The sequence below is a fragment of the Nothoprocta perdicaria genome, unplaced genomic scaffold (assembly GCF_003342845.1).
Source record: "Nothoprocta perdicaria isolate Ctin4 unplaced genomic scaffold, notPer1 scaffold_196, whole genome shotgun sequence".
Lineage (NCBI taxonomy): Eukaryota > Metazoa > Chordata > Aves > Tinamiformes > Tinamidae > Nothoprocta > Nothoprocta perdicaria.
This window is the reverse complement of record NW_020455160.1, coordinates 1,005,578-1,021,648: the sequence shown is the minus strand read 5'-3', so window position 1 is coordinate 1,021,648 and position 16,071 is coordinate 1,005,578. Positions and strand designations below refer to the sequence as shown.

Here is a 16,071-nt window from a genome sequence, read left to right as displayed (position 1 = left end):
TCTCCTGGCAGAGCTCGTGCCAGCCCGGGCAGCGGTCGTGCAAACCTGGCAGGAGTCCCCGTGCTGATGAAGGCAGTTCTGCCGCGCTCCCACGTGCCCGTTATGCTGCTGCTGCTGCCCTTTTGGGGACTGGGCTGCTCTATGAATGGATCTGCCTGAAAAATGACCTGTCCAGCCAAAACGTGACTTCTGGAGCCAGCTCCCAGCCCAGGCTGGCAGTGATCAGGCCCAGATGTTAACCTAGTGCAGCAGAGGCCGTGCAGATTTACTTGGGTTAAACAGAATTTGCAACTCCCAATCTTGCACCTCCTAGGGGTGGAGGAGCAGGCTGTTTTACAGGGAAGGTGCTCAAGCTCCCTCAGAGCCTCGGCAAACGGGAGCAGGCACGTTGACCCTCTCCAGAAAGAGGGCAGGAGAGCAAGGGCTGCATCGCGGCTGGGCAGGGCTGAGCACCGAGCGTGGGGCTCGCAGAGCGGCCACCCGGGACGGGCGCCCCGCGCCCCGCTCCTGCGGGGTGCAACGTGTGGCACCACGGGCTGGCCCCACACCAGAGCGGCCGCCCCGCAATCCCTGGGGTCTGGATGCAGGGATGTCCCCGCGTTCCCTGGGGTCTGGATGCGGGGCTGTCCCCGCGTTCCCTGGGGTCTGGGTGCGGGGCTGTCCCCGCGATCCCTGAGGTCTGGATGCAGGGATGTCCCCGCGTTCCCTGGGGTCTGGATGCAGGGATGTCCCCGCGTTCCCTGGGGTCTGGGTGCGGGGCTGTCCCCGCGTTCCCTGGGGTCTGGGTGCAGGGATGTCCCCGCGTTCCCTGGGGTCTGGATGCGGGGCTGTCCCCACGTTCCCTAGGGTCTGGATGCAGGGATGTCCCCGTGTTCCCTGGGGTCTGGATTCAGGGATGTCCCCACGTTCCCTGGGGTCTGGGTGCAGGGCTGTCCCCGCATTCCCTGACTATGGGCACAGGGCAGCGGGGACAGGCGCACCAGGGTCTCCCTTATCCTGCCTCCCCTCCGGGAACAGCTGCTGTGCCCTGGGCTCCGGCCGCGGTGCTGTGGGAGGGAGCAGCCGGCAGCTGCGTCCCCGCGTGTCCTTGTGGCGGCGGGTGGGAGCGCTGGGCTCGTCCCCTCCACTTCATGCGGCTTTTATTAAGAACACAAATACCCCGCGGCGAGCAGGGTGCAGAGCCAGGGCTGCGGGTTGTGGAGGTTGCGCGTGGGGTTCGTCTCCGTTTGGAGCCTGGGCAGCCCTGCTGGAGCAGCTGGTCGGAGATGGAGCTCCATGTCCAAGGCCTCCTCCCACGCCGGCACCTTCCTGCGCCCCTCTGCCCGCAGCCACCCTCCTGTGCAGGCCAGGGCCTCCTGGCTAGTGCCCAAACCGGGCTGTGGTTTGGGCTCTGGCAGACCAGAAACCACAGTGCACCGGGAGCAAAGGGAGAAACTTCCCGGGCCTTCACAGACTGAGCAGATGGATTAGTGCAAGAGTCCACCGTGTATTTGAGATGCATGAACAGCCCCTGTGCTGCACTGCAAATGGGGAATTGATGGGATTTTTGCTCACTACGTGTTGTCCTCCCTCCCGCTTTCAACGCTGTGAACCTTGTGGATCAGCGGTCCTGGTCCGTGTGGCTGCTGCCCTCGCAGCACCCGCGGTGCCCGGCGCGACTCGGTGCCGCCCGCGGCGGCTCTCGCGAGCCCGCGGCGCCTGGGCAGCAGGGCGAGGCTGCGGTCGTGCCTGTCCTCCACCTCCCTGCCATGCCCAGAGGGTCCCTTGGGGCCGTTGATTCTCTCCCTGGAGCAGTGTGGCTGCCAAGGGGGAAAGTGAAGAGCTCGAGATGCAGCGAGGTTCGTCCAGTCACTCCCTCCAGGTTTTTGCAGAGAGCCTTTTCGTTTCTAGGCTGGCGCTTTCCCTTTTGGGACCTGGGCTTGTGCAGACTCCTCTCACTTCAGCAGAGCCTTGGGCTGCAGAAGGAGCTGTGTGGGCCTGGGGGGCGACCTGCTGCTCTTCGTAATCTGCGGTGCCTCCGAGGAGCGCGGGCCGCGCTGGCACTGCTCGTGTTGCTGCCGCGGCGGTGAGCTCGGGGCCTGCGGGGAGGGCCCGGCGCCTCCTGCGTGCAGCTGCGCGGTGGCCTTGGTGCGGGCGAGCAGAGCATCCCCGCTGCAGCTGCACCCCGGCACCTCCCGTGAGCTGCGTGCTGACCTCGCAGGCCGGTTAACGGCTGATGCCACCAGCCCGCGGCGGGACGTTGGCTTTCCCGCCCTCCTGCCTTTCCGGAGCGGCTCCCTCCATGAGCAGCGCGCCCGGCCGAGGCCTCGGCGCGGAGCTGCTGGGGCTGCCCAGTGAGTGCGTGGCCCATTCGGGGGGGCCGGGCGCAGCAGAGGCTTCGGCTTTGCTGTAACTTGTCCCAAATGTGAAACCTTTCCTCGGCCTTGCCCAGGGTGTGCAGGGCGCCTGGGTGACCCAGGGGAGCGCTGGGGCGGCAGCTCGTCCGGTCTCGAGCGTCTCGCCTCGTGCAGGGGCAGGCAGCAGCCGCGGGGCTCCCGGTGGCCAGGGCGGCCCAGACTAACGCGGCTTCTGTTTGCCCGCAGCTCGGACTGGGTGGAGATCATCGAGCCCCGCTCGCAGGAGCGCATGTACGTGAACCTGACGACGGGCGAGTGCGGCTGGGACCCGCCGCCCAACCTCAAGGTGCGCCAGTCGGATCAGAAGCAGTGGTGGGAGCTCTTCGACCAGAACAACAACCGCTTCTACTACTACAATGCCCTCACGCGGCAGACGGTGTGGCACCGGCCGCAGGGCTGCGACATCGTGCCCCTGGCCCAACTCCAGGCCATGAAACGCGGCTCGCAGCCCGAGTGCCAGCGCCGGCAGCACAGGGGCAGCGGCAGCAGCGACGGCAGGAGCACCCCTGTCCAGGCAGCCCTGCTGCAGGAGCTGGAGCGCGGCAAGGGCGACTGCGCGGCTGAGAAGAAGCCGGACACGGGCAGGTAGGGGAGGCCTCGGCCGCCGCCGCCACCATCCAGCTCCAGCACTGGGATGTGGGGCTGGAGGGGCCAGAGCGCAGCTACGCACTCACAGCAGCGCCTCAGTCAAAGAACAATAACTGGATGCTATTTTGTTTGGCCAAGAGCTTTTCTTACGCTCAAACTAGTCTGACAACAATTGAGCTTTTCTTGTGTTGAAACTTTGCCAGGTCCAAGTCAAAATAGCTCCACCAAGGCATCCCCTCCCTGACCCCTGCCGCCAAGAGCACACGAGTCTCCCCGGCCTCCGCCTGGGGCCACGCTGCCCCGTGCAGCGGGGCATGCTGCCTCGTCCTGCGCCAGCCGCAGCTCCCGCTCCCTAATGGGAACATGGCGCGAAGGGCTTGCGATTGAGTCACCCGAGGGGCCGTGGGGCACCCAAGGGCCAGGGCAGAGCCTGGAGCACAGCCGGCTCTCGTGGCGCCCGTGTCGCTGCTCCCTGTCCCGCCTTGTCCCCTTGCAGCACCTGGGTCCCGTTCTGCAGCAGGCTGGACCTGCGGGCGGCCTCTGCAGCCGCAATGCTCTCCACCAGCGTAGGGAGGCAGAGGTGAAAACGCGAGATCAAAATGGTGAGAGCTTCACAGGATGGTGGGTCTCTGCTTTAGACAACAGTGGAGTGAGGTTTGTCATTTGTCCCCTGCCCTCTGCAAGGAGCTTGTCCCTTCATTGCAGAGCTGCTTGCCTGGGGGAGGCCAGTGACGCACACGAGGTAACCCCAAAGGAGCCCAGTGCTTTGCTGGTGCCCATGGTGCTGCTGGTGCATCCTGCCCCACGAGCAGCTGCCCTGCGCTCCATCCTGAGCATGATCCCTGCCCTGCGGGAGAAAACGCCCTAAGCTGGACCCGGGTAGCTCCAACTGCCCGGTTCCCTCTAGGCCCAACCGGTGACCACAGATGAGCCCTTCCACGGGACGCTGGATTTGCCTCGAGCTCCCTAACGGGCTCCCTCAGCCTGGCAGGCCGAGGAGCAGAGTGTCTGACCAGCTTTTCCTCGTCACCACGATGCAGCGTTATTAGCAGCTCTCTGGGCATGGTGTGCCCAGTGTGACCATTCATAAACTGCATGTTTCCAAAGGAGTCCAGGAGCCTTGAACGGGCATAAAACACCTGAGTGCTGTGGGATCCGAGTTGTTTATGACTCCGGCTCGCAGAAAGGGAACGTGACCTCCAGGAAGCGGCCGCGTCTGTCCCTGCACCCTCATCCCCGCGCAGAGGTAGTTCCTTCTGCCTCTGACGTGTTCAGCCAACATTCCCTGTCTCTAGCACGGGGATCAGGCCCTCTTATGTAGGAGGACGGGGAACGATGCAAAGTGGGGCAGGGGCTTGCTTTGTTTTGCTTTGCTTTGCTGTTATCAGTCCTACTGCCTCTGGACAGTGTCTTGGCCATCTCCATCAGTCCTCCCACGAGCCAGGGAAATCGGAAGGAATCCTCCTCTTGCCTCGTTCCTGCTCTAGAGCTGTGGCAGCCGCCTGGGGACACTTCCAGCCTGAAACAAGCCCTGCTGAGGGACAAGTACTGGGGAAGGTGCAAGCAGCCCCTCACCTGGGAGCCCACGGGGCCCCCTGGGCTCGTGCTGCTCTTGCGGGTGCCCACAATAGCAGTCTGGAAGCATTTGCCTGCAGAAGCTGTTTCCGTGCACGCAGGAGGTTCAGAGCTGCTTCACTGCACACCCAGTGCTTTTAGTCACTGAGCAGGGGGCAGCGAGCTCTGCTTGTGCTGAGAAGGGTTTCCGTATCCAAGGCAAATCCTGGGAGAGATTTCTTGCCCTTCACTAGCTCATAAAATACTGAGAGAAGAGCTGCGCCCAAAGTGTTTGCTCCCCAGGTAGGGTCTGAGGTCCTCGCTAGGCTGTATGGTCTAATAACAGCAAAAGCACACCAAATTTGCCAGCTCCGTTGGCTGCATTTTCCTCCAAAGACAGCGCAAGCACGTCCTCTTTCTTCCCTAAGCAGGAATACAGCTGTGTAAACAGAAGGCAAATATGTTAAGGGCTGTTGGTAGCGTTTGACATCTTTATAGGTACCTGCACTCGAGACAGTTTAGCTTTTGTCTTGAACAGCAATACAAAGGATTTGTTTTTCTTCTCTTTGTGCCTGTCACCTTGTGATAGATGGAAGACCAGAAGAGAGCCGCGTGGTCCCCCAGAGGGGCCTCCTGCAAGCACGTGCCGTGGAGAGCTGGGAGAAGGGAGTTAGTCCTTCTCTCGGTGGAACCTGTGGTTGTTCTTGCCTTTAACGAGCTTTCTCTTTTCCCCAGTCTCCCTCTCTCGTGCCTTCTGTCAGCACTGTTGGAGCTGCTGCGCTCACTGATACTGAGGAAACCTGTGCGGCGCAACTGGACCGCGCTCTCCACAGCCTCGGCCAGCGTGACCCTGGCCTCTGTGCTGCAGCACCAGCCCTTCCCCTCCACCCTCTCGGCCTACGTGCCGGCCAGGACCTCTCCCTCGCCGGCCCGCTCTTTCTGCTGCTCTTCCTGCTCTCTGTTGCAAGTGAGCTCAGCGTGGCCTTCTCTGGAGACTGCTCCTGTGCTGCGCCGCGTGGGGAGGCTCACCCGCTGGCAGGAAACGGGGGCTCGCAGGGAGCCGCCGCTCCGCTTCCCAGAGCTTCCCGGGGAGGCTGTCCTGCCGTTTCCCGCAGTCCAGTTCCCCTGCAGGTTTCTGGCTGCTCTTTTCCCAGGGCAGCCCAGCCAAGCATGGTCGCAGCTCGCTCATCTCCAAAGCAGGCACCAGCCCTGGTCGTGAGGAAGGGCCGGTGCTCTGGGACCCAAGCCCCCGTCAACCCACAGCTCTTCCTGGCTCTGTTCAGAGTAATACTTGAATTACAGCTCTTCCAGCCCCCTTCCAAACACTTTGAATCCCAACAGGGAGGTAGACAGACTCCCCGTGTGAAATGGGGCCCAGATTATCCTTTCACATGCTCTTGTCAGTATAAGAAAATGATTCTTTATGCTGAGAAAAAGGGTACTGCAGTAGAAACAGCTGCTCCTGGACAAGTGAATTAGGAGGGAGATCCCTTCTGGTGTCCGGAGGGAGCTAGAGAACTCAGTTTGAGACCAGAGGGCGAGTATCTGAACTGTTGCCTCCCTTTTTGCTCCAGTGTTAATAGCTGTCTCCTTCATCCAAGCTCTGGAAATGACGGTTGTGTTCCCTTGGGAAGCATGAGACTTGCCTGGGGCTGAAAGCAACCCGTCTTGTCTTGGAAATCTCTTGTGAGGCCCCTTCTCCGAGAGCCCCTCCGTGGTGGCTGTGTTGGGTGGCACTGGCCAGAGCCTGGAGTTGGGCACAGCAGGTGAGAAGCCCTGAGAGCAGTTGCTGAGTGGGGAGCTCCCCGCGTGTCCTCCTCGGAGAGCAGCCTGGCCAGGCCCCGAGTTAGCACAACTGCTAACTGCTAGCTGCAGGAACCGCAGCGCTCGTATGTCCTGGTGGGATCTCACCCTGGTGTCCTGGTGGGATCTCATCCTGACATCCTGGTGGGATCTCATCCTGATGGGGACACGCTGGGGTCGCTGCTCTGCTGCTGCCGGCCTCTCCAGGTCCCTGCTCGGTGGTTTTGCCGTCAGCTCTGGATCCTGCACTGTGAAAGATCTTTGTGGCCCCAACCGTCAGAGAACCCCTGCATTTATATTTGTGCCTCTCACAATTTAGGGAGCAGAGCGGTCTCTAGCTTTCATGGACTCGCTCTGCTCGCAGACAAGAGGGTTTTTTCCTTGAGTTTGTGTGGCTCTGAGTGACAGAAGACACGTTTCAGAGGGCTTTCTGAGATTCTCCTTGCAATAATAAGAAACGTCAGGATTTCAAGTGCAGACTGTTTTCCTTTTACACTGAAGGCACCGGCCTTGTGTGGCAGGAGCTGCCAGCGCACAGCACAGCAGCAGAGGCCTTTGAGGCTGTTCTCGAGGCTGGGCAGGCCCCGCTTTGAGAGGCTGGCCTGTGGGAGCTGAGGCCATCTCTGTCACCATGTCCAGCGTGGATACAAGAGGCAGCAGCAGCAGTGCCACTTAAATCCAAACATCCCTGTTTGTTTGTCTCCATTAAGACACCGGGGAAGTGACTGCTGGAAAGGGCAGAGCCAAGGTCAGTGCCTCCTTTTCCAGACTTCTAGAAGGGAAGAGCCAATAGTGGAGAGTCCCGGAGCAGTAACTAGAGTCTGTCAAACTCTTGCCGGATCTGCTGGGACTGCTGCGGTTGGGTGCGGGCTGGGAAAGCCAGTGCTGGGCTGTGGTGTTTATGTTGGAGCTACTTGAAAGCATTCCTAGAAGGAACTGTCTCAAGGGACTGTTGAGTCTCTGCTGTGGGCAGGTCAAGAGCGCAGCTGAGAGGCTGCTTTGGGCTGCCTGTCCACCCCGCCTTCCCTGTCAGGCCTTTCACTGCTCGGAAAGAAGGGATTGAACCTTTCTCAAGGTTGGAGAAGACTGCCATTGGGAAGTCAGGGAGTCTGTGTTCTCCTCTTCTTGGTCTTTTCAGGATCCTGGAATGGCCTGGAGGGGAAACTGTGTCTAGACATAGCAGCAAGACATAGACATAGCATATCATTCATCACTATGGAAATGTTCCTTTCAGGAAAACTCTGTCCTCTATGCAGTGGTGCCTCAGCACAGATCTCCAGCCACTGAGGAAGCCAAACAGAAAGCACATTGTATCCGAGACCAGATTGTGACCAGCTTGGATACAGTGCTCGCTTCTCCATCACGTTCACCTGTGAAGCTCCTGCTCAGGTGGGATGGAGCTGGCTGCCGTGTGGCTGCAGCCTCTGCTCCCTCTGCGCCGGTGCCGCAGGAGCAGCCCGGCCGCCCGTCCCGTCTCCATGAAACCCCCAGCGACCGCCCAGCTCGGGTGCTGGGCTTGGCCATCCTGCAGAACCCTCTGCTCCGTGACCAGTTCCTGCCTTAAGTGATCTTGGGGACCCCCTACCCCGGCCAGCCTGTCCCAAGTCTGAATGAGCGTGCAGCTCAGAGTGCGCGCTCATCTCATCACACCGGCGCTTGCCTCGTGGTGAAGTTCCAGGGCAGAGCTACTTGGGTTCATTCTGTGTCCTGAGGCCTGGAGCGCTCCTGGGAATGTGTCCTGGGAGAGTGCGATGCGGGCTGGAAGCCGGGAGCTTGGCCTGTCCTGCTGTAGGTTGTTTAGCAGTAGTTGGCAGACGGGTTATTGCTTTTCCTGCCCTCGCTTTTTTTTGCCTTTCTGATTTCCCTTTGCCAGGCTGGAACAGCACAACTTGGCACGGGCTGTTCTGGGTCTTCTCCAAGCTGTTTTCTAGTTCTGCAGATAGGACTCGTGACCTCTCCAGGCAGCACAGCTCCCTATGCTTTGAATGTGATTAATTGTTTAGCTGTGTACAGAGAGATCACAGAATTCAGTGCAATTAGTGCAAATTCTTCCTCCAGTTATGGGAAATGCCTCCCCCCAGCAGGTTTTCCACTCGCCCAAGTGTACTGTGCTGTGATTCCCAGACCATAGACATGGTAGGAATACTGCCCAAGTCTGGAGTCCTTCCCTACCTCCGTGTGTGGGTTGGTGCTTCCAAGGTGCCATAGGGGAATTCTGCCCGTCAATGAGGAGGAGAGATGGCTGGGTGAGATAGAGAGGACGCTGCCGTCCCTGCGGCAGCGCTGCTTGCCTGCGTGTGGGCTGCTGAGCCCAGCAGCCTCCTGAGGACAGGCTTGTTGCTTGTGAGGGGAGCAGGAGGCCTCGTCGTGCCATTCCCTCCGCTGCAGCGGTCTAGTGGAGCAGCCCAGTTCTCCGCGGGCCGGGCGCAGGCCGCGCACGGGGCACGGGGCTGCAGCGCCGCGCAGCCCGGCCGGCTGCAGCAGGGGCAGCGCCCTGTGCCCGCGGCGCCAGCACAGCCCAGCAGCTCTGCTGGGTGCCCAGAGCTGCGCTCCTACCTTTCCCTACCAGTCAAGCAGCTTTGCTGGGGGGACAGGTTCCCCGGCTGCCCAAGCGGAGGCTCCACCCCGAGCCCCGATCCTGGGCAGGCAGGAGCAGGATGGCTCCTGCGGGCTCAGCCTAAGTGGCCTTGGACAGCAGAGCACCGTCATGCTTTGGGGCGTCCCTCACAGAGTGACCACCATCGCGTCTCGGGTAGGAAGCGCTTCCTCCTGGGGGAGCTGGTGAGTGCAGGACTCCCATTTTTCTTACTCCAGTTCCCCATTGATCATCTGCGGGTGCTTTGGGCTAAATTCTGGGCTTTGTCCTTATTTAACAGGCTGCTGGAGTGGGAGTTTGTTGCAATCAGAGTTCCCAGAGATCCTTAAAATCTAAATGCCCTGCTCGTCCTGTGGCGTACTTGTCCTCAGTGCAGGAGAGGAGCCCTGAGGTCGGGCTGCTCTCGCTGTGCACGGACGCCTCCTCTCTGGCGCGCCGGTAGCCGGGCAGGAGGAGACGAGGCCTCTGCCGCCTCCGCGTTGAGCAGCAGCAGCACCGGAGCAGGGCTCGGCTGCGGGGAATGGGCAGGCACTGAGAGGCTCGCGTCTCCTAACCCGGCAGGAGCTGCTCGGAGCTCAATAAGGGGGTGACAGAACCTGGGCTCGTACCGCAGCCTGTCTAATATTGCCGAGGCCTGTCCTACAGCCGCTCCGAAGGAAAGGAATGGAGAGTCTCGAGGAAGGTGGAAAACTGTCATTAGCAGAACAGTTCTAGCTGGTTGGTTTTCATTTTGACTGAGTGGGTTTAGCCTGAGTAACCTGTACCAGGAGGGAGGAGAGGAAAGCTGCCGGGTGCAGAGAAGGAAATCCAGCAGATTTTCGAAACGCTCTCCCGAGGAATGAGCCCGCTGCCAAGCACGCCGTCGTGAAGGTACAACCAGGGCAAGGCTGTCAGATCTTTGAATCTCTTCCTGTAATCGAAGCCGGGGTGCTGATTATCCTGAGCGCTTTGGCTCAGCTAAACCTGCCGAGTAAGTGTGGAGGGCGCCGAGCACCGGGGAGCGTGGCGCTGGTGAGCCTGGCGGCGCAGGGCGTGCGGGGCTGCGCGGAGCGAGACGCGCGGCGCTGCGCCGGGTCCCAGCGGCCTCTGCTGAGCTGGGTACTCAGCGGCTGTGGGAGCGGCCCAAGAGGTAGAGGTGAGCTCAGAGAGAGCAGATAATCTCAGCCTGTAGCTCACGCTGTTTGGGTCCAGAACCTCCTCGGAGAGCAACTATTGGAGTTAGTTCCACTTGCAGCAGATAGGCTCTCTGCAGGCATGGGGTGGTGTCCACAACGGAGGCTGGAGACCCGCAGCCCTGGGACACTTCCCTCCGTGACCCTGGAGGAATGACCTGAACCCCACAGCTGGGTAGGGCTAGCACTGATGTGGATGCTGCTCTTCGCTGGCAGAGGACAAAGACAGTCTGCTCTGGGCTGTCACCACATTAATCACCTTCCATTTGTCTGGTGAACCTTTTGGCATCACAGACACATCCTTTGCCTCTAGCAGTTGAGCTAAATTCACTGCTACATGCTGCCTCCATGACAGCCCCGGCAGACGTGTGGGTCGCCAGGCCGCCACGGCTGCCCGGCTGCCCTCCCAGCCACGGAGCACTGCTGTCCTGCCTATCCTGAGTAGGTTTCTTTGCAAGTCTCACTTCAACCCCAAGCTAGCTGCTGGTAGAGCTAAGCAGGAGGTGTAGGCAGGTGTGTGGGTGGGTGCTGAAAATCTCCTGTAGAAGCTTCCCCAATGCTGCTGCTCTGGTTGTTCCTGTTGGTTGAGGAGCTCTTCTAGGAACACCTGGGCTGTCAGTAGTGCCTGCGCCTGGGATCGGGGCCGGGTCCTTGCGGCCGTGGGAAGGGCCGCGTAGCGGGCAGTGGGGCTGCGTGTCCTGGACGTGCAGCCGCGTCCTGCGCGGCGCTGCCAGCCGGTCCATGTCCCTCGAGCCTCCCATCCGCCCCCGAGGCCGCCCGGCGCAGGGCCGCGCGGAGCCGCCGCCATCGGCAGGTGCTTGGAGCCTCGCGCAGGCCAAGCGGGGCCGAGCTCCGCGGCACACGGGCCATGGGGAGGCCACCCGCGCCGGCGCCGCTCACTGGGCGGCCCCGGGGCCTTTGGACCATGGCAGGGAGCCAGGGCTGCGCCCGAGCGGGCAGCGTGGGCCTCGCCCTGCACTCCTGCCTTGGGACACAGGGCCGGCCGGGACGCGGGGCCGGCTGGGACGCGGGGCCGGCCAGCGGGAGCGAACACCCCGCCAAACTGAGGTGAATCGCCAGTGGAGGGGCCCGGGCAGGCACTTCCTCCCAGGACAGGGGAGGAGAGAAGCGGGTCTCTAGAGGAGCCCGAGTGGGAGCCGCGAGGGAAGGGCTCGTGGAGAGAGGGATGTGGCTGCTGGGGCTGACAGAGCGTCCCGGCCGAGGGCCCGTGAGGCCGGGGAGGTGGCGCAGGAGCGGGCAGCGGGGCGACGAGGTCGCGTTGCTCCTCTGTGGGCACACGTGTGTCCTGCTGTGGGTGGATGCGGAGCAGGGCGGACGGCAAGCGCAGCAGCCCGGGGAGGCTGCGCGCAGCGGGGAGGGGGTGTCTGCAGAGCAAAGCCGCGAGGCTGTTGTGAGCAAGTGGGAAGGGCTGGGCCGTCCTGAGGCACCTCCTGGCATCTGGGGAGGAAGACACAAGTCCCCGAGGGGCGGAGAGGCCGTCCTGGGCCTGTGGTGGAGGTGGTTGTGTCTGACAGTGCAGGGGACACGGAGCAGGAGGTCGGTCGAGAGGGATGGAGGTAGCAGACCTCCAAGACCTGAGATCTCAAGCTGATTTAGCAGCTTCTCCTTTCCCTTTCCCTCTGAGCACATGAATGTCAGTGGACTATAGCTCCCGTGTGAGAGCAGCTTGTGAGTACACTGCAAACTGCCCCTCGGGGCCTGGGACGGTGCAGTGAGAATATTGGGTTGTGGCTACCACTAAACATCATCGTGACGTGGAGGATGCTCCTGGAAGAGGATTTCAAAGCTGTTTGTGCTGAGCAGAGCCAGTAGGTTTGGTCAAGGGAATCGGGTCTGATGGTGCCCGGCCTGGGCTCGGGGAAAGCTCCATGCAGAGGCCAGGTTGAATGGGAGCGTGACACCCAGCTCTGAGCTGAGCGCATCAACCCCTCACTATCCCCGTGGACCTCAAAGGTTTTGCTGGAACGTAAACGTGGATCTGAAAAGTTAGTTTAAAAGTGCAGTGCTCTGGAAGGGCTGTTATCATAATTAGACAGTCTGACGGTAGGCGCTTTATTTTTTAACTTACTGTTCAAATGGTTCAGAAATTCCCTCTGTTCTTCCACCAGCTTTTCTGGGTGCTGTGCTAGCTCAAGGCTCATGGCTAGAATATGTTGTCCCATAGCTTACTGCTGCTGCTACCAAACAGGTTACAGTGGCATGAGCTTGTTTCATCTCGTTGTTTTGCTGTTCATGAGCCAGAAATTGTCCTTGTGTTTAACAACAATATGTTTCTGTTCCTGTGGAACAGGCTGGGGAATCTGCAGGCACTTTGAGACTGACAGTCCAATGTCCTCGCATAAGCAGAGACTATTTCACTTTCTTCCTACCAGTACAGAAGTTCTGAATGTTGTTTCTGTTCTCTCACTTTCTTAAATAATTTCCTGTGTTTGTATCTTCCTTTCTTTAGGGAGACACCTACCCACTGGCAGCCTCTGCCTGGCACAAAAGCAGCCATGCTGGTCAAGGTGAACAGTTTAAGGCAGGTACAGAGTTCTTCAAGCAGCTCGCTTCAGCTGCAGAGCGCCCCGGAAGCCAGCGGCCAAAAATCTCTTCCCAAACCAGCCATATATGCTCAGCCTCAGCCCACGTCCCAGAGCGCCGGTGCCGCTAAGCAAGCGCCTGCAGGAGAAGCAAAACAATCGATGCAGATCAAAAAGACAGAGAATGGTGGGTTTTGCTTAGTGCTGATGAATGGGCCAGCTTCTCAAACACCTCCAAGGAGTCAGACAGGAACTCCCCAGCCTGCATCCCCCAAGTATGCCTGCCCTGCACCTATATATGATGAGCCATCTTTAGAATCCCCAATTTATGATGAGCCTCCAGTAGATATGGACACGGAAAGTGCCAACGTGAATGGGATATCTCCACCAGTGTCACCAAGCAACAGCTTAAAAAAGCAGCTCCAGCCAACCAAATTACTACAGCATCCAAGTATGCAACAGCAACAAGCTGCAAAGAAACATGTGAGAAGTCCTTCTTCCACTGAATATAGCCCGGCTGGCAGGGAATATATAAAACACATGATCAATGTTGACCAATCTTCCAAACTTCCTCACTCTGCTGCTGCAACTGCTGAGGCTTCCGTCAAACTGCCTGGTCAGCTTACTTTGAAGGACAGCTTCAAGCAGTCTTGGAGGATCTTGGAAGCCAATGTCCTCAAGAACATGGAAGCCCACCATAGCAGGCAGCACAGTGTGCAAACTCAAGAGTACCCAACTGCTATAAGCCACCAGGATTCTGGTTATTCGACTGGCCCTTCTCCAAGCTTGAGAAAACGGAAAGGAAGGAGGCAAGGGACAGGTCAAGGAAGACCTGGTTCTGTGGGCAGCAGCAGTGAGCTCACAGCTTTGAATGATAAGTTGATTGCTGAGATGCGTGCAGTGGTGGGCAGGTCAGCAGCTTGCAGAGGAAGCAAAGCCAGCCTTGATGCTGAAACTCTGGATAGTGGCATCCCAGCAGAGAGCAGCAAAGTCAGATTTCAGTCTGACCACTTGAAAAAATGCATCACCCGGAGCTCAAGGGACGATGTCTCTGCCAGTAACAGGTCTCTGTACAGACAGGGCCTGGAGAGCAGGGGTAGCTTTCCCAGCGACACGGCTACTCCGCAGGACACAATGAGGCAGAAGAGGACTTTTGAGAAAATTGATTCTTTGGAAAAGAACGTGACCAGCCAGACAAGTCTGGCTTCATCGGATGCTACACGTCACTCCTCTCAGGTACCTCCTGATCTCTGCTGCTTAAATTGCACACCTTGCTAGACTGTTGTAGTGCTGTGAGGTGCACGCAGGACGTGTGTGCACCTGCACAGTGGTAAACTGTGGTAAACTGGTTACCACAACAGTGGTAAACTGGTTACAAAATTTTACTGCTCTTCAGGTGGAGTGCCCATTTCATAGCAGTGGCCTGGGTGGCACGAAAGAGCGAGGCTTGTGGAAGGGTCTGTGTACCTGTCTGGCAAACTCCCAGCGCTGTGAATGGTAGTTTATCAGTGCTGTATTACTTGTAATGGGGCAAGGAGGCTCTCTTCTGCTTCAGCACTGGACACCCAGAACAAAACAGCCTTCCTCTAAGGGCTTAAAGGCTGGTCAGAGGGCACAAAAACACAGAAGCAGCCACATGGTCAGGTCAAGGGTCCTTCCTGCCAGGGCAGGCTCTCCGCCTGGTGCAGGACCTGCAGAGGGAAGAGCAGAGCGTCACACGGGGCCTTCTCCCAGCGTGCCGCGTGGTGGCCACAAGGACGAAGCCCAAGCGTGTCGCTCATATTCAGCTTTTTCAATAATTTCTGGGGAGGTTTTCTCCCGCGGTTTGGTGTGGCTGTGTTTTGTAGCCTCCTTGCCTTTCTGCCTCCGCAGCACCCCGTTGCGATGAGTTCACACGTTAGTTGTGGTGTGACAGGGCGTTTCAGTGGCCAGTGCGGCCCTGATGCCTGGCTCGGCTCTCGGTGCCCTGCCCTCCCTGCGGGAGGACGCGGGAGGGCGTTTGCTCCTGCGCTCTGGCCGCCGGGCTCCCTGCAGGGCTGGCTGCGCTTGCCGCGACATGTCCCGCGTGCGCACGGACTCCTCTGGCCCCTTCCCGCGCGGAAGAGGCTCCGTAGCCTCCATCACCCTTGTAGCCCTTGCCCTTGTGTATCCTCTCTGAGCTGGGGTGACCAGATCTGCACGAGATGGACAGGATGCGGACGTCGGGATTTGTATGGCAATGTGGCAGCGCCGTCTGTTTTTCTCTCTCTTCCTTTCCTAAAAGTTCTCTATGTTCTCTTGCCCTTTTAGCCACTCCTGCATGTTGAATTGAAATATTTGGAAAACTTTTGAAAAAGCTGCTGGAGTTGCGGTCGTGTCAGAAGGAGTGTTCCCATCATTGTGCATGTACCGCTGGAGTAGCTTTTCTCTACCATGCAGCACTTGCGCAGAATTTAGTTTGCTTTCTTTCCTCTTATTTGGATTTGTAAGGCCCTTCTGCTTCACAGTCTTAGTTCAGACTTAGTTTTGGTTTTATTTTAGACATATGGTTATAGTCAGATACGTTGTTCTACTCTTTGCTTGCTTATCTGGTTATTTCACTCTTGTTCTGAACAACCTCAGTTTTTCTTTCAGGGGAGTCAGCTGATTACAACTCTGAAAAAAAGTCATTTTTTACCCTTGCCTTGTCTTGTTTCCTGTTTATTAGTCCCTATAAGGGAATCATCTCTTACTATGTAACTTTTCTGATTCTTTTAAGGGCCTTTCATGAAGAAACTCAGCAAATCTCATTGATCACGTCCAATTGCCTCTGTAGATTTGCGAGGTGGAACTCCTCTCTAAAAGCCAGGCTGACCCTTCTTCACTGTGCTTTTGGGCTCTGTCCTTTGCTAACATTTCTTTTCATGAGTTCAGACCTACTGATTGATTCGGTTTCTCCTGAAACCTTTTTTTAAAATGTGATGTCACATCTTCCCCATTTTCCATTTTTCTGGCCCAGGGCCATGACTCGCACGTTACAGTTACTAGTTCAGCAGTTTGTTGTGCCATCTCCTTTCTCAGGGAATACTGTCTCGTGTGCAGGGCCTGCTGCACTTCATTGTTTTGATGGCGTGAAGCTGAGACTTGATGTCTTGATTATGCACAAGAGATGGAGAGCTGGGGATAGACTGTGAATAGCCTTGTCAGTGAGGGAAAATAATTGTGTGTAGGACAATGAAGGAAAATAAAATGAAAGCTGTAAGGAGACAGATGATGTGGTAATAAGTCAATAAATAACCTTCCATTTACAAAAATGCTCTGAGAACTGAGCTGCCAGGCTTGGAGGGGTGGAGGATGCAGAGAAGCTGTGCAAGCGAATGGGGCAGAACTGCTGCCTCGCCTGAAAAGGGCAGTATGTGGATTGAGTCACAGCAATGTCCCCAACTGGGCCTGCGTGGTGG

The 16,071-nt window shown here is 58.4% G+C and overlaps 1 protein-coding gene across 1 annotated transcript in view; it reads left to right on the top strand.

Moving 5' to 3' along the window:
- Nucleotides 1–2,281: 2,281 nt before the first annotated feature.
- LOC112945679 (rho GTPase-activating protein 39-like) overlaps nucleotides 2,282–16,071 on the top strand; it is a 28,998-nt gene continuing 15,208 nt past the window's right edge. Inside the window, exons 1-3 of the mRNA XM_026037322.1 lie at nucleotides 2,282–2,333; nucleotides 2,432–2,981; nucleotides 12,580–13,888. Coding sequence (XP_025893107.1) covers nucleotides 2,282–2,333; nucleotides 2,432–2,981; nucleotides 12,580–13,888 — 1,911 coding nt within the window. The remainder of the gene's footprint in view (nucleotides 2,334–2,431; nucleotides 2,982–12,579; nucleotides 13,889–16,071) is intronic.